Genomic DNA, 24,683 nt, shown 5'->3' with positions numbered 1-24,683 from the left:
AATAACTAAATCCAATTAGCTGGATTTAGAATACTCAACATTCTTATTATTATAAATGAATTATTTTTTCCAATGTCAGTAAGACCTCTATCTCCTTTATTTGTATTTACAATTATCCTATTGTCCTCCCTTATTTTAGTACATTTTCAAAGTACTGCCATTGCCAAAATTTACAGATTTGTTTTCATTGAAATATATTTCCTAATAATTAATAAGGGAGCAACTGATGGAATAAATTTTGGAAAAGAGTTCTATGGTCTATAAATCTCATCCATACTGTGCTTTATTATTAGCTTTAGTCCCAAAGGATATACAGATTTTAGGGCCTCCATTATTTATAAGAACTATATTCTCTTTTAGTTCACTAATCAAATTGGAGTAATTCTTGGCTACTCCTATAGCTGTACATGAAGACATGCAAAAATGCCACAGACACCAAGCACAAAGAAAAAGTCATCAATATTTTTATTCTCTGCTATGTAATTTGCTAATTGATCACAATCAATATTTTTTATTTTTAGTTGATAGAATCCAAATTTTGAAATTATAGTGACAATCCTATTTTTGTTATTAAAATAGTAACACAAAAGACATCTAGAATATTTAGATAACATAGATAGGGAGAAGAAAATTATAATCATGCATTTTTTCCTATCCAGATATTTTTTTTCTATTCTATGTATAATATTCTTTTTATTCTTTTGTTTTTCAATATATGAATATATTTTTCCTTGGTTAAAAATCATTCCATTCTGTTATAGTATCTTATAACTTAACTTTTTACTAAATTGATGTTTTTGAAAACTTCTCCATATCCTTAGTATTATTTTGAAAACATAATTCCCACATTGTCACATGAAATGCTTTGTATTCATAAGTTCATATGGAGTGTCATGTTCTTTATCCATACTTCACTGACAATTCAGAGCAAATATTAGTATAATAAAAACTCTGATAATCCCTGCTTCCTTATATAAGTCTATCTGTCTTTGTTTAACCTAGAATTTCCCAAATGTATGTAACTTTCGAATTCATGTGTGTGTTTCTCTGTGCTTATGTGTTTAAGTTACTTATTAGAATATTTTAGTATAGACTTATAAAAGTATTTCAGCACACTTTAATGGGTTTACTTACTTTGAATAGATATTCCATATTTTTATTTAAGCATTTGGGCATTAAGGATGTTTTAGTATTTTGGAAAATACTGTGAACTTCTGGAATTCCTTTTTGAATGAAGCCATTTTTTACAAGCTTTGTGAAATGTAATATGTGTAATATTTAAGAAGTGAGCTATCAGAAAAGTAATTTTTTTGTTTTTTGTTTCTTTAAAGATTTTATTGATTCATGAGAGATGCAGAGAGAGAGGCAGAGACATAAGCAGAGGGAGGAGAGAAGCAGGCTCAATGCAGGGAGCCCAATATGGGACTCGATCCCGAGATCCTGGGATCATACCCTGAGCAGAAGGCAGACACCCAACCATTGAGCCACCCAGGCATCCCAAAAGTCAAATGTTTTAAAACAAGTAGCTAACCCTTAGTAGGGCAAAATTGATTAATTAATTAATTTTGAATTTGCCTGTTATATTCTCAAAGCATAGAACATGATTAAATAGAGCCACAATTGCAAGTTTATTCAATAAGCTGAATAACTGAACTGAAATAACTACTTTTCATCATTTTTATTTACTGAACCCAAACTGCCAACCCAGATAGACACATCTCCATCACCTCCAGCTAAAATCTGTATATATCCACCACTCCCTGAGAAGAGATGTTGCTCTCATATTATGGTGGGAGCTCTTTGTGAAATATTTCTGTTTGCTAGCATACAGTGAATAGCACCACTGCTTCCAATGTATTTCAGTAGCAAATATTTTTATTATTATTATGGAGGAGTAGCTAAGTGAGGAAGTTAAGGAGAGAGTTAAGCAGGTCTTTGGAACGTCCAGCACCTTGTAATTTCAGCTACCTTATTTAACAAATAAGTGGTGTTCTGGGCTCTTGGTCACACAGTACAAATAGAGCAGAATACCTGCCCTCCAGAAACTATAGTTCCCTGGTGAAGAGTGCATAAGTGTAGGAACAGCTATGAAACTATGTGCTCTGGTCATATGTAGATGGAGAAAATAGACAAGAAACATCTCAATGAAACTAAGGAATGGAGAATGTTTTGGGGGAAGAGAGGGCACTTAGGAACAGCCACTCATAGAAGGGAGACAAAAATGTTCTGCTCAAGAGGGCTTATGTTCTTTGAAGGGTCCATGGTGTGAAAGAGCAGCCTGTGCACAGGACACTCCCAGGGTTACTTGTGGCAGATACAGGAGAGGAAGTCGGAGCATGGCTGGAGGGAATCCCTATGCTAAACTTTTGGAACTTAAATTTTGAACTTCATCACTAAATAAATGGAAAGCCATTGAATGATTCCAAGCAAAAAGAATCACATATTCAGATTTCCATTTTATAATGATCCACATGGCATTCAAGTGAAGGATAGAATTAAGGAGGAGAAGGCTGAAAGTATTAACTCTAAGCAATTTATGGGAAAAAAAGAGATAGATAAGAGAGATAGTAAGGAAATTATGATCTGTAGAGAAGGATTACGTAGTCTGGTTTTTGGAGCCAGATTAACTGGTTGCTAACTCTGACTCTACCAATTAACATGCTGTGGTGACCTGGGGCAGGGGTTTCATTCCTCCTTTGCCTTGTTTTGCTCATCTACAAAATGAGCATGGCAATGGTGTTTATTCATGGAATTTTATTAAATTAAAGGAGCGAATTACTACCATTAACGATGTCCGGCACTATAAAAATAACCTGATCGATTTGTTAGCTATTATTTATTGATTCCATTAATTCTATTGTTAAGGTAATGTTGTTGTAATACTATAACATTATTAAATTTTTATAATATTGCAATATAGTATTCTTAATATATTACCTAACATTTATGTCTTTAGGATTTGTGGTTTGATTAGAAGTGATTGTTTTATGGTAGGTTGAATGGGGATAGCATCAGAGAACAGAGAAAGAAATGGATTTTGAGGGTAGAGAAAGAGAATGGATGTGAATTACATTATAAATGCTGGAATGAGGTACCTGTAGGACTCCCAAATGGAATTTTCTCATGAACATTTGATTATAACAGCAGAAAGGTATGGGTTGTGGAAAAACATGTGCAAGTTTTCAACCCCAGGATTATTACTCTTCAGTGTGGGTGTGGCAGAGAATACAGAGTGCAGCAAGCAAAGAAGTCCTTTCCAGCCACAATCAAGGGGAAATGATCCAGTTAATTCTTATTCTGTGACACAGTCCTGAACAAATGACATTCTCATGTCCTGAAAGAATTCCTCCAGCTTTTCAGATTGCCAAACTCAGGCCAAATTAGAGCTCATAGCTGAACTAATCATCTTTAATAAATATTGGAATTATTAGAAAAGTCCTGTGGTCTCAAAATGTTCCTTGCTAGCAATTGCTTTCAATAACTGTTAAGGAGATTACTAACATCCCAAACCTCTAGTGTACTGAAAAATACTAATGTTCTAGATAGGCTAGTGTGATACCCGCCCTTGTTTGAATGTTCTCAAGAGCTTACAATCATGGGAGTGATGAGTGAGATTTGATGCTATACCCATCCCACCACATAATCTCAGTATGCAAAAGCAAACAAAGCATCAGTGTGTAGGCCTGGCCATTCCTTGGTGTGATTTGAGCCCTATTTTGCTGTAAATCATGTTAATAGACCATGGTTCTAATCTGTAGATGAATTTAGGTTCCCCAGTGTTGTTTTTATTTTCCCAAAGGAAAAGTCTCCAAGTGCCTCCAGCCAGCCTCAGAGAGAGAGAATTGTGGAAGACAGGATGATTTGAATTTTCCTCAGAGGTCACTCTCTGCTAATTGGCCAGTGTTCTCAGAAATTCTAGATTCTTGTAAGGGTGGATTTTAGCAGTAATCTCTTCTCATCCCAATTTAAGTACAAATAATGCCCATGAGACCCTGCCAGGCTCATGGTAAATCATTGACCAGGTACAAGCAAAAATGTTCCTGCTAAGAAAACCAAGGAATTTTACCCATCACAGGACATGTACTTCCCTCCCATAGAAGTTTATGTCCTACCTTTCACTTTTTTATTTTTATCCTTTTCTTACGTTTCACTTTTTAAATTTTTATCCATTTTAGGAAATTCTTACGTGAAGCAGCTCTTATTCTCTAATACTGGACAAAGACCCCTAAATCAGCTTGCAGATAAAAAGTACTGCCCATTTATTCTTAGGACTCTAAGATGAGGCAGTAGGTACAAAGGCCTCCTAAATTCAAAACCTGTAAACTATACATAGTTGTGCATCACGATTAAGTAGTACTCATTAAGCACTACCTCCACACTGTAAGATTATGTAACTTGCCCAAAATTATGAAATGTTATCCTGATTAAGAAAGATATACTGAAGAGTGGAAACATAGCTGGGTCTCCCCCGATATTTTATCTTCCTTAATTATCCAAATTAAACAACAAATTTTTGCTAACTATGTTTTGCTTGGCTTTTCTTAATTTTAATGTAGAGTCCAGACTTCTGGCTGGTAGATTTTAGTTCAGATAGGCTGCTCATACCTTTACAGGCACCTTGGTGACGGTTTTGTATTAGCCAGGAACTATGTGCAATCCCTGGGCATTTTGGAAAGCTGGCTTTGAACATCAACAGATAGTGTTGTTAGAGTGTGGGGAAATGGACATCTTTCTACATGACTTGTGAGAGTGTGAACTACTGTAGCCTGTTAAAGAGAAAACTGTATCCAGAAATAAAAGCACCGACTAGTAAGAAAATATATAGATATAGATATAGATATATGTATTTAAAGATTTTATTTATTTATTCATGTGAGACACAGAGAGGCAGAGACATAGGCAGAGAAAGAAGCAGTCTCCCTTCAGGGAGCCTGATGCGAGACTCGATCCCAAGACCCTGGGATCACAACTTGAGCCAAAGGCAGTCACACAACCACTGAGCCACCCAGGCGCCCACCAGTAAGAATATATTAAGAAATGTGTTTATCGTTTGTAGAAGTTCAAAATTATGTGTTCCCCAGTAAAGAATTAGGTGAATAAATAGTGCATCTATTCTATAGAATCTTAGGTAACTATTAAAAAGAACACACTCTATGCGTTTGTTGAGAAATTATCCATGATTTTTTTAAGTACAAAAATATTTAGAGAGTATTATATATAGTATAAGCCTAGTTTGCACAAAAAGGAGGGAGAAATGTGTCAGTGTGTGTGTCTGTGTATATATTATGGGTCTACCTATCTATTGCTATAATTAGCATTAAAAAGGTAGGATTGATAGGAGGGAAAAGATGAGCATTTTTATTTGTACACCTCTGTCATTTGAGATGTTAAAATGAGTGTGCTTCATTTCACAATAAAAAATATATAAAAAAGAGAATCATTAGCTAGAAATGCTTATTGTGAGCTAGAAAACTATCTTCCCTTTTGAACTTAAAAAAATTCTGAATTTAAATGATGTCTGTTATTTAAACCCCAACAGTATCTGAATTTGGGCACTACACAAAAGAATATAGCTTTCTCTCAGCAACTTCGTGTTTGCTCAGGTTCTGGACTCTTAAATAAATAGGTTGTGTTTATTTAAATCCTAGATAAGAAATCATTTTCAAATATAAAAATGACCCTTCATGGTACTCTGAACTCCTCCAATTTGTAGGCTCCACACCAGAGCCTCAGTGGTTCTGTTGCTAGAAGTTAGGAAATGGGATAAGAACTGGTGGGAGCTGTGGGCTAATTAAAGCTAGAACTTTGCTCTGACTTCTGCTGCCTTCAGTATCATTTACAATTTCGCCAATCTGTCTCTCGTTGTTATGAAAAACTGACTTACAAACAGTTGTTAAAGAATATCCTATCAATTTTTCCATAGGTCTTAATCCAGGGATCCAGATAGTGGTTGATTTCCTACAAAATATTTCTAATAAGGAAAAAAAAAAATCAGTATCAAAGTCAAAGTGTTAGTGTATAAAGGCCTTGGCTCACAATTTTTCTGTTCTTGAGGGGCTGAGTTCAGTTGTATTGTGAACAGTAATTTATAAATAAGAACCCACAATTTTTTTGACCAGAAAATTGGAAAGGCATCCGCAATCATTTCTGTCTCATTTTCTACATATCTATAATCAATTTAACAAACAATTTTCCCCTCGTGAAAATATACCAAATAATTGATTATTTCCTCCCTGTCAGATGCATGCTTGGTGTGTAGGTAAATAACTGATTTCCCAACCCCTGTTACATTAGGTTGATGTTCTTTTAGACATTAGACACAAATGGATTAAACCTTGCTGCCTACTCAGAGATTTGGTTGGAGTGGAAAGAGGGTTTTTGTGAAGCTACAGAATTTCTACTTCATCTGCTCAGCCAGTAATTGGTCACAGCCCAACTCTGGTTAGAAATAAGCAACTAGCTTCCTGTGTCCATGAACAGAAAATAAGGTAGCGCATGTAGCCCGGGAGAAATACGCGTTTACTTTTGAAGAAAGGCAGCACCCAGCGACCAGTGAGCAGCATATGTCAGAAATCCATTATGTGACATGTTCTTTCCAGCGTTCCCAGGAATGCTGGTCTGACTACTAAGATTTGTTTTTACTTCCTGTCTTTTGGATAAAATGAGTTTGCCAACGGGCTGTGAGTACCTAACGCTGGGGAAGGTAGCTAGATTCCGAAGCCCTTATGTTCATGGATCGCCTTATGCAATCAACAAGCCAATTGATATTAAGCCACAGAGGAGACGGTAACTGCTTTCCTTTCTTCTAGCTTTTTGTCAGTGAAATTGTGTTTTGTTACCCTTTGGTAGCTGCTTTGGAGGTCCGGTGAGGTGGGAGGGTCACGGTGAGAGATTAATTTTAAAATTCAGCATACTGAACTGGTGGGGAAAAAAAAATTAACCAAGGGAAAAGCTGGAAAATATTCTTAGCTGATCAGCAAACGCTGATCTGGTTTCAGGGTCTGTAGATTTTTAGGTTTTGAGACATTGTTAGTGTTTGTACTACCCTCAGAATCATCCATAATGAATATTTGACAGAGGACTTAGCCGAATAATGGATATATTTGTTAATGGCTCTTTTTACCAAATACCCAGTGTCTTGTGATCTGCCCATAACATTCCTCAAAGCCAGTGTGCAATAAATATGTTAAAATTCTACTAAAATCATTAATTTTTATGTGGTCACCATGGAGGCAAGAATAGGGATAGACATTTTTCCTCTAAAGGAAATATCATTTCCCACATCACACACGCACATGCACATGCACACACACATGTGTGCGCGCGCGCACACACACACACACACACACTACACAGTCAAGCTTAGGCTGTGTAAGTAGGAATCTCAGAGGTGAGCTCAGTGTTTTCATTAGAAGGAAAGAGTATGTGCAGTAAGTAAACCTGTTATGTCTTCCAGCATTTTTATGCAGTGTCAGAACAGGGATGATATGTTTGACTCCTGAGTCCAGAAATCATCCCTCAGTTTTGGTTTTAAACAAAGTCATTTTACTTCAGCATTTCACAGTGAACATCAGAAGCATTTTATAAGGATGTTCCATTCTGTTTATGAAAATGCCAGCTCTCTCTCAGTTGATGAATTCTTGGAAGAAAAATCTAAAATTCTAAAACTAACATATTTTGTTGAAGATTATCATTATTATCTTACTCTTCTACTTTCTTTTTCTAGTAGAAACAAACCCACATACAAACCCACAGAGGGAGCATACATTTTGCCAGGTTTGACCTGTTTATAAACATCAAGTAACATTCACACATTTGATTGATTTAAAAATGTTTTTAAAAACAGTTTTCAAGCCTTCAGAAATGCCTTGGGGTTAGTTTTTCAACTGAAGAAAAAAAAGAGGGGGTGAGAGGTTATGATTTGAAGGGACTGAACTTTTTAAATGTTTTTTGTGGGAAAATATCTTATTCTTTTTCCCAGGGTATCAAGGTTTTTCTGTCCAGGTCTAGCACCATCTGAATTTATAACAGGCTAATAGAAAATAACTATTTTAAGATACTTCAGGAAAACATGTCCTGAGACACATGATAAGTCTCAGTTGCTGTCTTCCCACTCCCTTCTGTAATTAGGGATGTGATACAACAAACCCTCTAAGTGGCCAAGTCTGCGTGTAGATGCTGTGTACCTATTCATGTTTCCTTATTCTTTTTCTGCTTAAAAGTAATCAACTTTCTATATAAGTCAGAGGAGTTATATGTTTATGTAAACTGATGTATTTGTGCATATTATGTAGACTCTCCACATACTATATTATAACCAGGCAATTTCATTTCAGACTTACCCCCATTTAGTTTTTATATTGAGCATCACATTGTATTTTACAAGCAGGCACTCTTGCAAGGCATTTGGCAATAACCAGCCTTCTGTAGCATAGACCTTGAAATGTAAAAATGTCAGGTCTGACTTTTCTTTTAGCTTAATACAATGCTTTTATAGAGAGAGTAAATCAAATAGAAGACTTTTGTGAAAAGATGTGTAATCATTAAATCATTATATTTAGAGCTTTTATCCCATGGGAGTGTGACAACAAACATGTAATGGAAACAGAGGTTGGAGGGGGTAGATTAATGAATGAAGATCCAAATCATAGAGAATATATTTTTACCCTGTAATTCATTTTTTAAAGTTGTACATTTTAAAACCTTTATTTGAACTTCTTTCTAGTCTGCCAAGAAAACAATACACCTGGAATGGTGGTAGGTTAGCATCCTAGAACCACTAAAATCTATCCCAAATTAAAGTTTTCAGGAATTCATGCTAGCAGGCATCCAATACTTATCAAAAATAGCATGTTTAGGTTTATTTTCATGTAGTCACAGTTGTGCTCTTTGACCAAAAGGAGGTTGCTTTCTTAATTGGAGGAAGGAAGGAGGGAGGCAGGGATAGTAGGGAGAAGGGAGGAAGGGGATAAAAAGAAAAATCTAAAGAAGAGGGACTATGTGTTGGTGTTGTAACCTATGCAATAAAGCATAAAACTGAAGTAATAAAAAAAATTGGCTTTTCACTAAATTGGGAAAATAAAGAAGGAAATCTAATCATATATGCAAAATATAGCTCAATTTAAATACAAATCTATCCTTATTTATAATTCCTTTTTGGAAAGAACAGCATGTTTTCTTGGAACACAGAGAAATAATTTCCAAATTAAAAATAAGCTGTATTAGAAGTGTGACCACATGGTCATTTAATAGTTCTTAATTTTTATTTCAAGCATCAATGAAGACATTAACAAAGCAGTTAACACCGCTAAAACTTAATTAAGCTCAATGTTGAAGAGAATGGCAGTCCTACCATCTGTGATCCTAATGATTTTCCATATTCTTGAGTTTAAATTTTTTTCTTTTTAATTGTGTGTACATCCACAAACTGTAGACTCTATTTTTACTCCTGAAACCAATATAATTTCCTTTTAATTTTATAAAACTTGGATGTCTTAATTTTAATACACAGAAACTGAGTGATCAGATTTAACCTAGCTCATCCACTCCCTTCTCACCCAATTAGGCTGAAGAGTTTTTAAGTGTATAGATCATGCCTTGTTTATTGTTATATCTTTAGTGCCCAGCAAAGAGCCCAGCACAGATCAGACAACAAATGTTTAATAAATAAGTGATGAGAAAGTGTATGTTACCCATCTTGGCACAGGTAGATGTATCACTTCCCTGGGTGCCACCATATAGAGTCTTTGGCACCATATAGAGTCAGTTGTGCTGTCCTTATTTACCTATAGAAGCTACATGCAGCAGTGACTTTAGACAACTGACTTAAGTGGTTGGGGATCACAGCTTTTGTTGTTACCAATTACCAATTACCAACATGAATGCATAAAATAAGTTACCAAAATTATGAAATAGAAGCCCTGGTTCTGTTCGTTCTGCTAAAATGTAAAACTCACAGAAATGTTTATCAAACTAGAAAACAAAGTAAGAGGAGTGAAGAGATGAGACAGGGGTGGCTAGCACCCCAACGTTGTAGAAAGTGACTGTGCTCTAGTGCACTGCCTTTCACAGCCAAGTGTGACACTGGGTCTCCACCAGCCCTCTGCCCAGACGTTCAGTGCCTCTACCCAGAGTTGTTGCTGGCTCCTCCTTGTTCCCATCTGCTCCTCTCATATACTTTCTGGCCTCTCTTTCTCTAAATCCTGTAGGTAGGCTTGTTCTATCTATTATTGCTGGGATTAGGAAAAAACAGGATACAAGAAGCCAAAAGACAGGAATAAAAATAATGAGTTTGAGGATATGTTAATCAGCCCATTTATCTTTGGGGCAAAATTATAAAATTGCAGACTTACATGTTGGAGCAGTCATCAAGCTATCCGTTGGCTCAAACGGTATAGTATTTTGCTAGGACTGCCATAACAAAACACTACTGGCTGTGTAGCTTAAGCAATAGAAATTTATTTTCTCACAGCTCTAGAGCTGGCAGTTCAAGATCAATGTATCAACCTGTTTGGTCTCTCCTGAGGCCACTGTCCTTGGCTTGCAGGCTTCCACCTCCTCCCTGTGCCCTCACATAATATTTCTCTGTGTGCATGTTCCCGGTATCTGTGTGTCCAAATGTACTCTTCCGATAAGAACACCAGTCAGACTAGATTAAAGCATACCCTCATGGCCTCACTGATTACCTATTTAATGGTTCTGTCTCAGATACAGTCACATTCTGAAGTACTGGGAATTAGGGATGCAACATATGAATTTTGGGGAGACCCAGTTCAGCACATAGCGAATTGTATCCATAGAAATGATTTGCTAGTAATGAGTATAGAGGAAGATAGGAATTGTACTATGATTCCTAGGTAATCAATGACTTCATGTCCTTAAAAATGTATTTCATTACTGAGTCTGAACCTCAAGAGTGAGGCATTACAGAGTATAAAAAAATACTTCCCGCTTTTTGTACCAAAAAAACCAGTTTTGCATTATGAACAACAAATCTTTACCAAATATAACCTCTTTAATTTGGAATGTATAATCATTCAAACACTGCCTAGACCAACATTTGCTTTTCTATGGTCTTTTATTTTAAATGGGTATTAAATTACTTATCAGTGTAACCAGTGGTTCTCAACTTAGGGGAGGGGGCAGGTTACTCCAAGGGACATTTGGCAATGTTGTAGGGACATTTTTTATTTTCTTAAGTTGGGGGATGGCCGATGATATCAATATAGGTAGGGGACAGGGTTGTAGTTAGATACCATACAACACATAGGACCGCCTCTACAAAAAAAAAAAAAAAAAAAAAAAAGAGTGATTTGACCCCAAATCCCATAGTACTGAGATTGAGAAACCCTTATGTAAACAAATTGGATTGAGGAGTCTTTGAAGCTCTTTGAAAGCCTTTACTTATATCCAGACTATTGATATTTTTTATGTATTCATAAAAACACTTTCTATTCTCTTTCTCGTAGCAACCAATAGATAATACTTTCTAAGCCTGGTTTAAAAAAAAAAGACACCTGGGATCCTTGGGTGGCGCAGCGGTTTGGCGCCTGCCTTTGGCCCAGGGCGTGATCCTGGAGATCTGGGATCGAATCTCATGTTGGGCTCCCGGTGCATGGAGCCTGCTTCTCCCTCTGCCTATGTCTCTGCCTATCTCTCTCTCTCTCTCTCTCTCTCTCTGTGTGTGTGACTATCACAAATAAATAAAAATTTAAAAAAAAAGACACCTGCCACACTTATAAAATGTCTAAAATATTCTGTTATTCAAACTGTCCGATCTTCTGATTTGTCTGAATTAGTGGCTTTATTGCATTGTCAGGGCCTATTATTCTCTCAGTAGAGGTACTACTAAGATTTCATTACAGAAAGCAGAATAAATGATCTAATACATTCTTATAGCTCCAGGCTAGGTGCTAAACATTGATCTGCTTTTCAAAGTGAAGTGAAAAATAGTAAGTGAAATTACACAGAAGATAACAAATATTAAGTGATCACCCTATCGGCCTGGTATAATGAATCTCTGCTGGACCCTTGCCACGCAGCCCCACACCTGCAAGCATGGGCTCATTGACTGTGAATGTGTGAGCCACATGTATGTTTTCTTCATAACCAGCTCATCCTAATAGCAAAGAGCACATTTCATAAAGGGAAAACTCTGAGTGAAAGGGAGTGCTTTCTTTGATGAAAGGCCCCTCTTTTCACTAAATAATATTTCTAATTATCTTTAGAAATTTTTCTAACCCTCCCTGCATCTAGGTAAAAATTGTTGGTGGTAACAGTTCATATGCGAATGCATGCCTAGCTTCCTCATTCACTCCTCAATTCAAGTAGTACATCCAAATATCTATCCAAAGATCCTCCAGAGAACTTAAATTCAATATATTTGAAACTTAAAATGACCCAGGGACCCTCATTGTCTTCCATTTCCTCCTCAATCCACGGTGAGACCAAGAAGTCCTCCTCCATGCTTCTTCCCTTTGGCCTAAATTGCTCCATCACTAGCTGGTGTTAGGTGCATTCTTTCCCCTTCCCTCTGTTGCCATCCCCAGTATGCCACCCTAAGTCAAGCCCTACTGCTCTTTTGCCTGAAAGACTGCTAACCTCATAATTGACATCTTTATTCTACTGTCATCCCTGTTCTGACTTGTCATCCACAGGCAAATTTTCTCAGATTTCCTCATGATACTTCCATGCCTATAGGAGTAGCTTTTCATTGCCTACAAAAAAAAAAAAAAAAAAAAAAAAAAAAAGTTAAAATTCCAAATGATGATGATCTACTCCCTTCTGATCTCTCTGGCCTTGTAAATTTTAATCCTCACCCACTATACTCCATATTTTGGATATAAAGAAGTACTGACCATACCTACGATTTTGCCTATAATTCCCCTCTCCCTTTATTTTGTTAACCCCAATTGATCCTGAGATCTTTTTCACTAAGCCTTTTCTAATTCCCAAATGGGAACTTCTCCTTCAGCTAGCAGTGCTTCCTTTACTTGCATGTCTATCACAGCATTCTCCTAATGAATCTTAATCATTTGATCATTTGTATATTTCCTACCTTTCCTGCTCCTTAAGAGTGGCATGAGGGAAAAAGCTGTTTTAGGGACAATAGTGTGGTTCTGGCATGCAACATAAATCCAAATGGAAAAGACTTAAGCCCTAGCCTAGTAGAAGCAAGTGGTATAAAATCTTCACAGGGGCAGTTTCATTACAATTACAAAATACATAAATATGTGATTACAATTGTGAGAACTGCTCAAAAGGAGGCAAGGGCCCCATAAGAGTATATGAATAGGTACCGAATATAATCTGCACATTTGGAAGATGTTCCCCTGGGGATGATGAGGATTGAAGATGAGCAACATGTTCTGTGGAGAACTGTGAATCAAGCCCTAATGTGAGCACTAAAGAAACTAAAAAGGCAAGGTGTCTGAAATATAATGAGACAGGGAGGAGGAGAGTGGCAGAAATAAAGTGCAGAAGGTAAGGAAGAAGATGGCTCTTTTTAAAAAAGCGAATCTACTAAATAATTCTTAATTTCATTTTGGAGAGAAACATTAAATAATTTAATTTATTCACTGGAGATGCAATTTAAGAATATAATATTGGTGTCTTATTTATAATTTAGGATTTTAAAACATTAAAATAAATAGTAGATAATATCTTCCAACCAAAGTTTAAAAAAAAAGTCCATTGTCCGATCCATTGCCAACTATAAGGGATAAATACAATCATAAATATTAGCCTTTGTCCATCTGCACTCACCCATCACCTAACTATAGCTGTGCCAAAAGGAGTAGAATGGGACCATTTAGAAAACTTAGAATGTTTACTCCCAGTGAGTGCAGGAGACTCTGTGTAATCACAATCCCATCCATGTGTTAGTCACATTTATACATCCAATTAGAGATGTTAAATTACTCAACACTTTGAATTTTTTTCATTGTTGTTGTTTTGTTGCTGTTACTTTTTAGCCTTCCATAGCTCTTGCACTGATCAAAATCATTTACATAGGTGAACAGGTGCAGAAAAAGGAAAGCTTCTATTATTACTTTTAATTTTACTTTGGAAACTGTGATAAATGAAGTTGTGAATTCTAACAAGACGTTCCAGGCTTGGGCTAGCACCTTGTTGTCAAACAGTTTATATATTAGTATAGAATATCTGAAGGATGCAAAAGCAAAAAAGAGTGGTGGTTTGTCGATCTACCGAAAGCCTTTGAAACAAGAGTGATGGCCATGGACTGGATCCATAATGCTGTGTTTTCTACGGTCCTAAGAGGGACGCTACTCCAGCAAAGAAGACGGTTCTGCCCCTTGGGATAAAGAGAGGTTTGGAGAGAAGTTTGATGAGAAGGGACTTGCAGATGTCCAAGGGAAGGGTAATCCATTTCCCAGACAAAGTGGAATGTGCTCTGAATTTTAAAGATGGTCAGGGCTCCCTTCATGTGGTTCTTGGTGGCACATGATGTTACTCTCTTCAGAGCTTAACATCCCCAGAGAAATATTCCCTAAATGCCCAGACTCTGTTTGGCATCTATTTATATACTCTTATTGCACCATTATCTTCTTTCTAGCTGTTCTCACAATTGTAATCACATATTTGTGTATTTTGTTGGCTTAACAGCATCTTTCCACATTCAGTTATGGGACCATGGGAACAGGGTCTGAGCCTTTGTTTTAAATCACAGTTTGTCAAGTGTTTTGTACAGAGCCTGACATATAATAGGCATTCAAGTAATTCTCGTGAAATTCTTTTTTCTAGCTAGGAATAAGAAAGTAATCAGAGACAAATAAATGTGTACCTTTTGGAAAAACATATTAAATTCATTTCAGCAGCTTCTAAGCCTGCATCTCAAGCCCTGACCATTCATCCCATTTAAGCTTGTGTGATACTCACAGCCTAAAACCAGGATGTTTTCATGGCCAAAATTGAACTTATTGTCTCACCCTTAAAATGCATTCATTTTCTGTGGCACTTGGGTGTCTCAGTCAGTTGAGCATCTGATTCTTGATTTTGGTTCATGTAGAGATCTCAGGGTTGTGAGGTTGAGCCCCATATCAGGCCCATGCTCTATGTGGAGTGCTTGAGTTTCTCTCTCTCTCTCTCTCTCTCTCTCTCTCTCAAATAAATTAATACTTTTTACAAATCTTTTTTTTTTTTTTCTGTTCCTTGGTTGGAAAACTTAATTGATTACTACCCACGTATCCAAGTCAGAAACACAGGAGTCACCTTACTTGCCTGCCCTTATCTCAACTCCCTCCATCATCACTGATTTCCCTTTATCTGCCACTAAATCCCTCTGTCAGTCATTTCCACTCTGTCTTAACTAATACTGCTTATGCATGTGATCTACTATCAGAGCTTCTTAAGTGATCTTTACATCACTGGTTCCAGAGACTCTACCCAGAAGGACTATATGTATGTTTGTTGGTTTCTTTTCATTACTATGGTGGGATCCACTTCTCTCCAATACCAATAAACCCTTTGGGTGGTAGATACTCAGTTCCAAAGTTTTATAATTGACCCCAAGTATAAAAAAACAAATTCCATCTTTGTGATGTTTCTTTCTGAGCAATGGCTGAGTCAGATAACAATGAATATGCCTAATATGCATGAGGAGAACATTTAAAATTCCCCTAAGATTTCTTGGAATCTGAGCTTATGATTATATGAGAATTCACAGTAAACCATGTCACAACATGTAGCCTTCGATTTATCATAATACATTAGAGATTAATGTAAGTGTATAGTATTTAGTCATTGATTTTTAATCCAAGCATAAGTCAGAAAAAAATATATATGTAAGTATAACTACAGAAGGCTCAAACTCTGTTGGACAGTCAGGAATTATTCAGGTTGCTCTTATGATGGGCATACAATTTCCCTAAATGTGTAATTTCCTTCTAGCCCCTGACACTTTGATTCAAAATATATACATTTGTTTGTACTTTTATTTTTTAAAAAAAGATCTCCTTCCTTCCTTCCTTCCTTCCTTCCTTCCTTCCTTCCTTCCTTCCTTCCTTCCTTCCTACCTACTTACCTATCTTATCCATCTTAGAGAGGGAGCAGATGTACCTACCAGTGGGAAGAGGGGCAGAAGAGGAGGGAGGGGGAAAGGGAGATAATCTCAAGCAGACCTCATGTTGAGCACAGAGCCAACAAGAGGATTGATCTCACAACCCTGAGATTATGACCTGAGTCGAAACCAAGAGTCGGACTCTTAACCAGCTGAGCCACCCAGGCGCCCCTATACTGTTATTTCTGAACAATACATAATGCTACCCGATGTAAGATGAGTTAGGTAATACTGCTATTACCATGGTAACTCCTCTTGTATACAACAAGAAAGTCAAGAATACCAGCAGTTTTCCATTCTCTTTGAGCTCTCCGTCTCTTCCCTTTCCTCTCTCTCCTTTTCTCTCTTTTTCTTTCACCCCCTTCTCTCTCTCTCTCTCTTTTAGGAATCCAGATGCTATGACATTAAGAGTAACACCATCCTGTTTTCCAGGAGAAACCTGCTTGTAGAGCCATACTCTGATACCAAGGAGTACTCAGTCATTTCAACTTGAGAGATTTTGCTTCTAATATATACATATATATCATGTACATATATACACACATACATATATGTATTGTTGTTCTTGTTGTTAGTAAAATTTTCTTCTCTGGAGGAAAAATAATTTGAATCCTAAGGCTGATAGAAGTCAGAAATTTAGTATGATGAGCCCTGTGGAAGCAGGACATTCTAGCCCTGGGGTTACCATTGTACCTGACTCCAGGATACCTTCAAAATCACCTAAAAACAGAATAAGAAAATGAAATTTAACCTTCACATTACTGGCAGTGTTTAATGCTAAATGGCTATTTTGACTATGCCCTGCTATACTCTCCATGTCACATCTGGCAGTATAGTGGTGATTGGGGTTAACTTACTCAAGGACTATTTCTACAGACCCTCTTATCTTTCCAGGCTGTTGTGACTAAGGCTGTGCTCTAAAAGAACAATTCAATAGAGTTGCACTGTCTGAGCACTTAATGCAAATTCAAATATACATGCTAAGCAGAATGGAAGAAATAGATGAGAGAAATAACCATGTAAATAGGACCACTCCACTTTCTTCATGTCCCACTACATTGGATGGATCTCTGTCTACTAGACTGAAGTAGGATATGTTCTTTCCCCATCACAGTTATCATAGGCCTGCCAATGTGAGCATCTTGCCTTACATTTGGGTTATTTAAGGGATTATCCAAGGTAATATTAACGATACTAGATTTTTGCCACAAACATTGATGTTGGAAGTTAAGCTAAGTAAGATATGACCCCCCTGAAGTTTGTATCACTATGCCATCAAAAGATATATCTATGTTTATAAACATCCTTATATTGAATTTAAGAAGGAATTCTGATGTTTATGTTAAGTGTAATTGGCTTCTTTTGCAGACATAAAATGATATTAAGATTACATGCATACCAGGGGAAAAAAAAAAAAAACCCTGTCATATAGGAAAGCCTTATATGCATGAGCATCCCAGTTGATGATCTAGCTTAGCTACATTTTTCTATTCAACTTTCAGTAAATATTCATTTCATATCATGTACATGGAACTGTAGAGTTACAAAGATGGATCACACAAAGAGCCTACCCTCATGGAGCTTAGACTCTAAAGAGAGATGACGAATACTAAATATAAATAAATGATCTATGCAATTGATATGTCACCCATTAACATATTCATTCAAAAAATACTTGCTGAATGGATACTGAGTTCAAAGCTCTCTGATAGGATTACAAAACTGGGTAAGACAGATTCTCAGCTTTCAAAGAGATCACAGTGTAATTGTTCAAGCAAAACTTCAAGGAAAAATTAAATTATACCACATTTGGACTTTAATAGTCCTCTGGGAGCACACAGGGCCAAACACCACCACCAGCTGGGCTGTTCAGGGAAGACCTTATAAATGAGGTGCTGAAAAAGGATGAAGCATTCTCCTGAAAGGCAGTACTTGAAAGGGTACACTCAGCAGAGAAAGAACTCATATTATATAGCACTCCATAGTTTAGAAAGGAGATTTGCATATATCATCTCCTTTGAAATCATATCAACTGATGAGAAAACTGAGAACCTAATAAGGCTTAAGAGTTTTGGTCATGGCCATAGAGTTACTTACATGCTACAATCAGTACCCCAGCCCGAGTCATATGTACTCTGGGTTCTATTAAGCACCACAGGGAAAACAGAAGTAAAATGCTATGACAGCTCTGAAAAGGGAGAGTTTACTTCTAACTGGTGATGTCATAGAGTGCTTTATGGGCAAAATGGCATTGGGTGTTGCAGTTTGTGTTTGGTTATGTGGAATTGAGAATCTGGCAAAGATATGGACACAGGAAAATAAGGGAACATTTCTAGGAAAAAATAAGTGAGTGTGGCCAGAATTTAATAAAACCGAGAAGCAATCATGGGAAATGAAATTGGAAAGAGACACTGAGATTGCATTTTATGATCATGAAAATCAAACTAAGAAATATTTTCTAGACCAAGGTGAGCTATTGAGGATTTTTGAACAGGGGAGTCCTGCAGTCTTAGTTTTGCTGGAGAATGAATAAAATGACATTAGTGAAGGCATAACTTGGAGCAGTGGAAGACTAAAGAAACTAGTAGAGGAGTTAGAAGAGTAATATACTTCAGAGGGTGCCAGTTAACACCAGATGATGGATCACAGTATTAGTTTTCATTATTCTCTCTGTATCTTCTATATTTTCTACAGTGACTATATAAAAATTTATGAGGAAAGTAATTTTTTAAAAGAGACCAGATATCTGGGGCCTAAAACAGAGTGATGCATGTTGTAATAAAATGGATAGAATTGAGACATACAGAGGAAGGATTGGCAAGACTTGAAAACTTGTGCAAGAAAAGAAAAGAGGATGTGGTTTCTGTGATGATACCTGGACATCACGATGAATCCTGGATTTCTGGCAGAAGAGTTGGACAGTGAACAGAAATGGGATTAGGAAGAGGCGGAGCAGGTTTGAGAGGAAAGATAATGATTTATTGGTGTATAAATTGATCTTGAGAATTTGCCAGGACAAATTGATGAAGATGACCCAGCAGTTATCAAACCAAAAGTAAGGAGAAGTCAGGACTAGAGATGAAAACTGAAGAAGGTCAAGGAAAGATCCTTTGGGAATATCTACATTTGGAAGTTAGACTTAAGTTAACAAGGCTTAGTTTTTTCAAAGTCACAATCAATTTTTTTTTGTTTATTCATTTGCAATTCAGAGCCATAATTTCACGCTGTAATATATCATGCAGACCTCTAAATGCAATTTGAATAGAAGATAAATAATTTACGGGAGCATCCAAAATAAATCAGACTTTGTTCTTAAGTATTTTATTGCTGAGATCTCTCAGATGTTGGCTAAATTGTAAAATACATAAGTTGTGAGTGCTTTGTGAAATGGCATTAATTTTTAAATTGACCGTTAATTTCTTTTTTTTTTTTAATTTTATTTATTTTATGATAGTCACAGAGAGAGAGAGAGAGGCAGAGACACAGGCAGAGGGAGAAGCAGGCTCCATGCACTGGGAGCCCGATGTGGGATTCGATCCTGGGTCTCCAGGATTGCGCCCTAGGCCAAAGGCAGGCGCCAAACCGCTGCGCCACCCAGGGATCCCAGCCGTTAATTTCAAATCAAATTGTCCTATTGAATCCTGAAACTTTTGGAACCAACAGATCCTTACAAAAAGTAAATACTAGTGAGACACAACCAACCCAATACTATTACTACATTCTCAGCAATTAATGTTAAGTGAAAATTTGTTTAAGTGGCACAATTTCCAGATATCAACCAGAATTGGATTGTTAGGGATTTGTTGATTATAGATTGAACTACCTGATTTAGAACAAAGAAGGCACCATCAAAAAGTAGTGTGCCATTCCAAAGTCACCAGAGAGAAGTCTTAGTCACACAGTGAGAATTAGCTATGAGGTTGTGTTCTATATTTCTATTGTGCTGCTTGTTTAAACACACACACACACACACACACACACACACACCACCACCACCACCACCAACAACAACAACAAAACGACAAAAAAAACCCCACAGCTTTTTCTTTTTAACCAAACATTTCTTCCTGGAAATTAAATAGGCTAGATGAGGGTATGTGTGTTATTCCTGTTTAGTACGTCAGAAAGCAGTTTTAGCAATAGTTAGATACATTATTTTCCCAGGAGCTTACCTATTTTATTGAGGCCATTTCAAATGCATTTAATGCCCTCTCTAATGGATTTGTTTATCTTTTTCCTGAAGCTCTCTTTTTCCCTTGCCCAGGGAAGTTAACTTTCATTTGCCTTAGAATGTGAGAACCTCACTGCTATAACTCATAGATTATGGCATTTTGGCATTACATACATACCTATAATATGATATGTATATTATATATAATGTATAACTAAAATCCATAAAGAGTTTATGCTTAAATCTTTTGTATAGAGAATTGTCACAAACTAGAAATTGATTGGTAAGGAGTGAAGTCTCACTGAGACTTAATATACCATATTTTCAAAAATTGGAAGATCTCATGGAGGATGAAATATTCCATGCATGTTTCATATAAATATGGAAATACAGTTTTCTCAGAGTTTCTTATAATGGCATTTGGCTCTAAATCCACTGACCTGAATTACTCTGAGTAGATGCTAAGTATGTCAGGCAGCTGGCACAGAGAACGCAAAGAGTGCTACTCCCCTTAGCTTGCAAGAAGATGTGAATTTTCTACTTCTGACTGTGGTGAATCTGTGATGAATCAAATGTTTACTCTGACCAATTTAAAACATCTGGATGATTCTAACTTTGGGGACATATTGCTTTATATACACTGAATGCCTGTAAATTGGTAGAATTTTAGATTTCTTTTCTTGATAAATGATGCTGCCTTAATTTTTGCAATACCCAAAGATTCACAAGTGCTTAGCTATCATCCTTTCTTTTTTCCCATTTAGTTAAAATCTTCTACCTTTTATCTATCACACATGTAACTCTGAGAAGAGCAAACATCTGAATTATTATCAACAGTTCTCAAACACACCATTTATGTGTGTACACACTATCAGACTATAATCCCCCCTCCAAAAAAAAAATCCACTGTGGAAGGCTGTACATTGATACTGAATAACTCCTATTTTCTAGTTACTGTCTCAGAACAGCTCCAAGAGGCTCTAGTTGGGCTGTCTTCCGGGGTACTCTGGTAAATCAGTTCTAGATTGAGACTGACATGAAGATTGAGCTTGTGGTTGGAAGATAGAAAACAGCTGTGAGCAAAATTATTCACCTTTGTGAGGTAAACAAAAATAAGACACACATATAAGAGAAGGTAGTTATCATTGTTTTCCATGCAAACTGTAGAGGAGTTGACTCAGACAAAAGAGTGATGAGATCAGTAATGCAATCAGATTCAGGGCTCCCTGTCCCACTGAACTAAGACAATTTCTGTATTCTTGACAAACATCCTCAAAAAATAGGAACCCCCCCCCCCAAAAAAAAATAGGAACTCAGAACAGGAAAAGGAATAACCTGTGTCCCATTAACTATGTCAGTTGTCTTGTCATACGGTCAGCCTCTTATTTATTTATTTCTCAGTAGTTAGGCCTGGGCTGGCCAATAGAAATATTAGGTGAGCCACAACTGTAACTTTAAATTTTCTAGTACCACATTTAAAAAGTAAAAAGAAACAAGCAAGACTAATTACAACTCTGTATTTTATTTGACCCACTATACAAAAATATTACCATTTCAATTTGCAGTCAATATGTAAAACTATGATTTAGATATTTAAAATTCTTTCCCAGGGTACCTGAGTGGCTCAGTCTGTTAAACATCTGCCTTCTCAGGGCTCTGAGATCGAGCCCTGTATCGGGCTTCTTGCTCAGCGGGGAACCTGCTTCTCCTTTTCCCTCTGCCTGCTACTCCTCCTATTTGTGCTCTCTCTTCCTCTCTAATAAATACAATCTTTTTTTTTTTTTTTAAAAAGAAAGAAATCATGTTTAAAAAAATAAAATCCTTTCCCCGTCATAAAGTCTTGAAATCCTGTGTATGTTTTATATATGAATCAATTTAGAGTATACTAACTTTTCATTAATTGTACTTGAACTGTATTTAGATTTCATATAATTTATAGTCAAAAATGTAAATTACTCAACGTGTTCCAAATATACTTAAAAGTTCTCCAACAACTGAATTGATTAATGATTTAACATTAATGTTAATGTTTTAACATTTAGGTATGAATTAGTAAAAATTAAATAAGACTAAAAATTTAGTTCATCAGTCACACTAGCCCCTTTTCCAATCTTCATAGCCTTGGATGGCCAGGGGCTGCCATATTGGTTGACTGTCTGGCTTTGACCTCAGACTCTGCCACTCATTGACTGCATTATCTTGGGGGTGTTGGTTTCTCTTTTTTGTTGGCTTAGTTTCCTCATCTGTAAAATGGAGATAATAATAGCATCTACATTAGAAGGCTATTGTCAGAATTAAGTGAAATAATATCAATAATATACATATATGTGAATTACTTAACACAGTACCTGATACATAACAAGACCTGAAAAAATATTAGCTTTTATTATTATTATTGTTTGTGTTGTGGTCATGTATTTGCTTTGATAATTTCACATTATCAACTTTGAGTCTTTGGTAGAAGTCAAGTTCTCACCTCTTTGGGTTTGTGAAGCAGGCAGATGCTGGACCACATGAAGAAGTGTAAGCCTCTCCTGCTCCAGATCCCTATCTCCAACTGCCTAGATATCTTGCTGTCAGAGTGTCAGACTGGCTAACCTCAGTTCCCCTTTCTGCTTACATCAGCTCTTCTAAGTAGAACTCACATATATCTTTCTGGGACAGTGCTATTTTTCCATTTATCTAACCCCAGGAACTTAGAGTCATCACGGAATCCTCCTCTCTCCTCGCTCTTGTGAGCAATCGTCTGGTACTTCCAGAGGTTCAGCATAGAACCCCATGCTTTCCTGCCTTTTCATATCCACTGCCACCACCCCCTCCTCTTGCTTGGACACCTGCAGTGGTCCCCTAGTTACTGAGCTTCAGCTTCCAGTCTCTAACCATTGCAATGTGCCTATCATATGTTGCTATTGAATTAATCTTCTGAAAATGGTATTTTTTATCATATAATTCCACTGTTTAAATCCTTTCTTCACTGCTCATGACTTCTGGAATAAATCCATCTCCTCTATAAAGCCTTTCTTGACAAATTCTATGCACACGATAAGGGGTCCAAGTGATAACCCCCTTGCATGTGCCACTGCATCCGCCACTCAGATGTCTACCACAGCCCGAGAGCTTTATTCCAAATAATGGGGTAACTGTGAACCCTTAGCCCCACAAAGACAGAGGCTGTTTTGTTGCTGGTTTTGCTTTGTGGATTTTTGTTTGCTTCTTTCTTTTATGTCTTGATCTCTCTATAATGCAGCAGAGTAGTTCCTTTGTAAATTCTCATTTTTTTTTTTGTATGAGCTAGCTAATGACACTTTATCATTTAAGGCCTTATATTTAGCCCTAATCTATTTTCCTGGTCCTACCTCTGCTTCTCATCCTCATTCAAACCTGACTAGTTTATCTCTAGTCAAACTAGCCTATAGCTGTCTCAGATAGGCTTTCTCTGTTTCCCTCTCTATGCCTTGGCTCACTATCCCCTCTCCTGAAATGTCTCTGCTCTCCTCTTGACCTGACCAAATTCTACCCTCTTTTCAAGGTCTAGTTCATCTTTCTGCCATGGTGTCATCCACAGAGCATCATATTCTTTTTTTTAATAATAATAAATTTATTTTTTATTGGTGTTCAATTTGCCAACATACAGAATAACACCCAGTAGAGCATCATATTCTGCACTGTGCTTTGGAGTAAGGATGGCATAGCCTAATGGAAGGAGGCCAGACTTGGGGTCCAAATGGATCTGTTTTGCTGACCAAGTTGCCCACCCTTTCTGAGGTTCACCTTCTTACTCTATTAGAGTAACAAAACCTAAGTTTTAATGTTATCTTGAATATTAAGGATAATGTATATATTGGCATTCAGTGAGGGTTCAGAGAAAGTATGTGAGTTCTGTTATTTTCAGTATGATCATAGGGCTTTTAAGATATCTTTTAGCTAATCATGTAGCTTTTAGGATATCTTTTAGTATAAGATTCCACTGTCATTTGGATCATTCTACAAAATATGCTTTATTCCAAACTAGACTACAAATTTCTGGGCTACAACTAGCACCTAGTTGAATGCTGGGCACACTTACACAATCAGGTACCTATGTGGTTACTTACAGATATCAAAAGAGAGAGAGGCGCTTTCATGTGTATTGACTCATTTAATCCCCACAAAAAAGCACCATTCTATGTAGAGGTTGATAATGTTCCTGTTTTACCCATGGAGAACTGAGACCCGTAGAATTTGAGTCCCTCCCAAATCAATGCAGATCTTAAAGTGACAGAGGCAGGAAAATTCAAACAGCATTTACATATTTTTGTCCAAATCTGTTCAATTCTGTTTTTTCCCACATCCCCACATACAACCTTTTTAAATTGCTACCTTTGAAAATCCTCTCCTAAAATGATGGTAATGGAATAATAGAGTACAAATCCTCAGTGCTCAGCATTGCTATTG

At 36.8% G+C, this 24,683-nt stretch overlaps 1 protein-coding gene and 1 long non-coding RNA gene across 40 annotated transcripts in view; one reads left to right on the top strand and one right to left on the bottom strand.

Moving 5' to 3' along the window:
* Positions 1-24,683, top strand: part of PDE4D (phosphodiesterase 4D) — a 1,438,885-nt gene that overhangs the window by 1,020,578 nt on the left and 393,624 nt on the right. Inside the window, exon 1 of one of the 39 annotated variants that reach the window (XM_025448319.3) lies at positions 6,371-6,786. The exons of the other annotated variants lie outside the window; for them this stretch is intronic. Within the exon in view, the coding sequence (XP_025304104.1) occupies positions 6,662-6,786 (125 nt within the window). The 5' untranslated portion in view covers positions 6,371-6,661. Of the gene's footprint in view, positions 1-6,370; positions 6,787-24,683 lie in introns of those variants that run through there. 39 annotated transcript variants of the gene reach the window in all.
* Positions 12,602-18,274, bottom strand: LOC112660650 (uncharacterized). Its single transcript, XR_003137122.3, has 3 exons — positions 18,176-18,274; positions 16,626-16,798; positions 12,602-12,716 (listed from the first exon to the last, which is right to left on the bottom strand). It is a non-coding gene; the product is annotated as an uncharacterized LOC112660650 (long non-coding RNA).

The sequence above is a fragment of the Canis lupus genome, chromosome 2 (assembly GCF_003254725.2).
Source record: "Canis lupus dingo isolate Sandy chromosome 2, ASM325472v2, whole genome shotgun sequence".
Taxonomy (NCBI): domain Eukaryota; kingdom Metazoa; phylum Chordata; class Mammalia; order Carnivora; family Canidae; genus Canis; species Canis lupus.
This window is presented reverse-complemented; position numbering and strand designations above follow the sequence as displayed.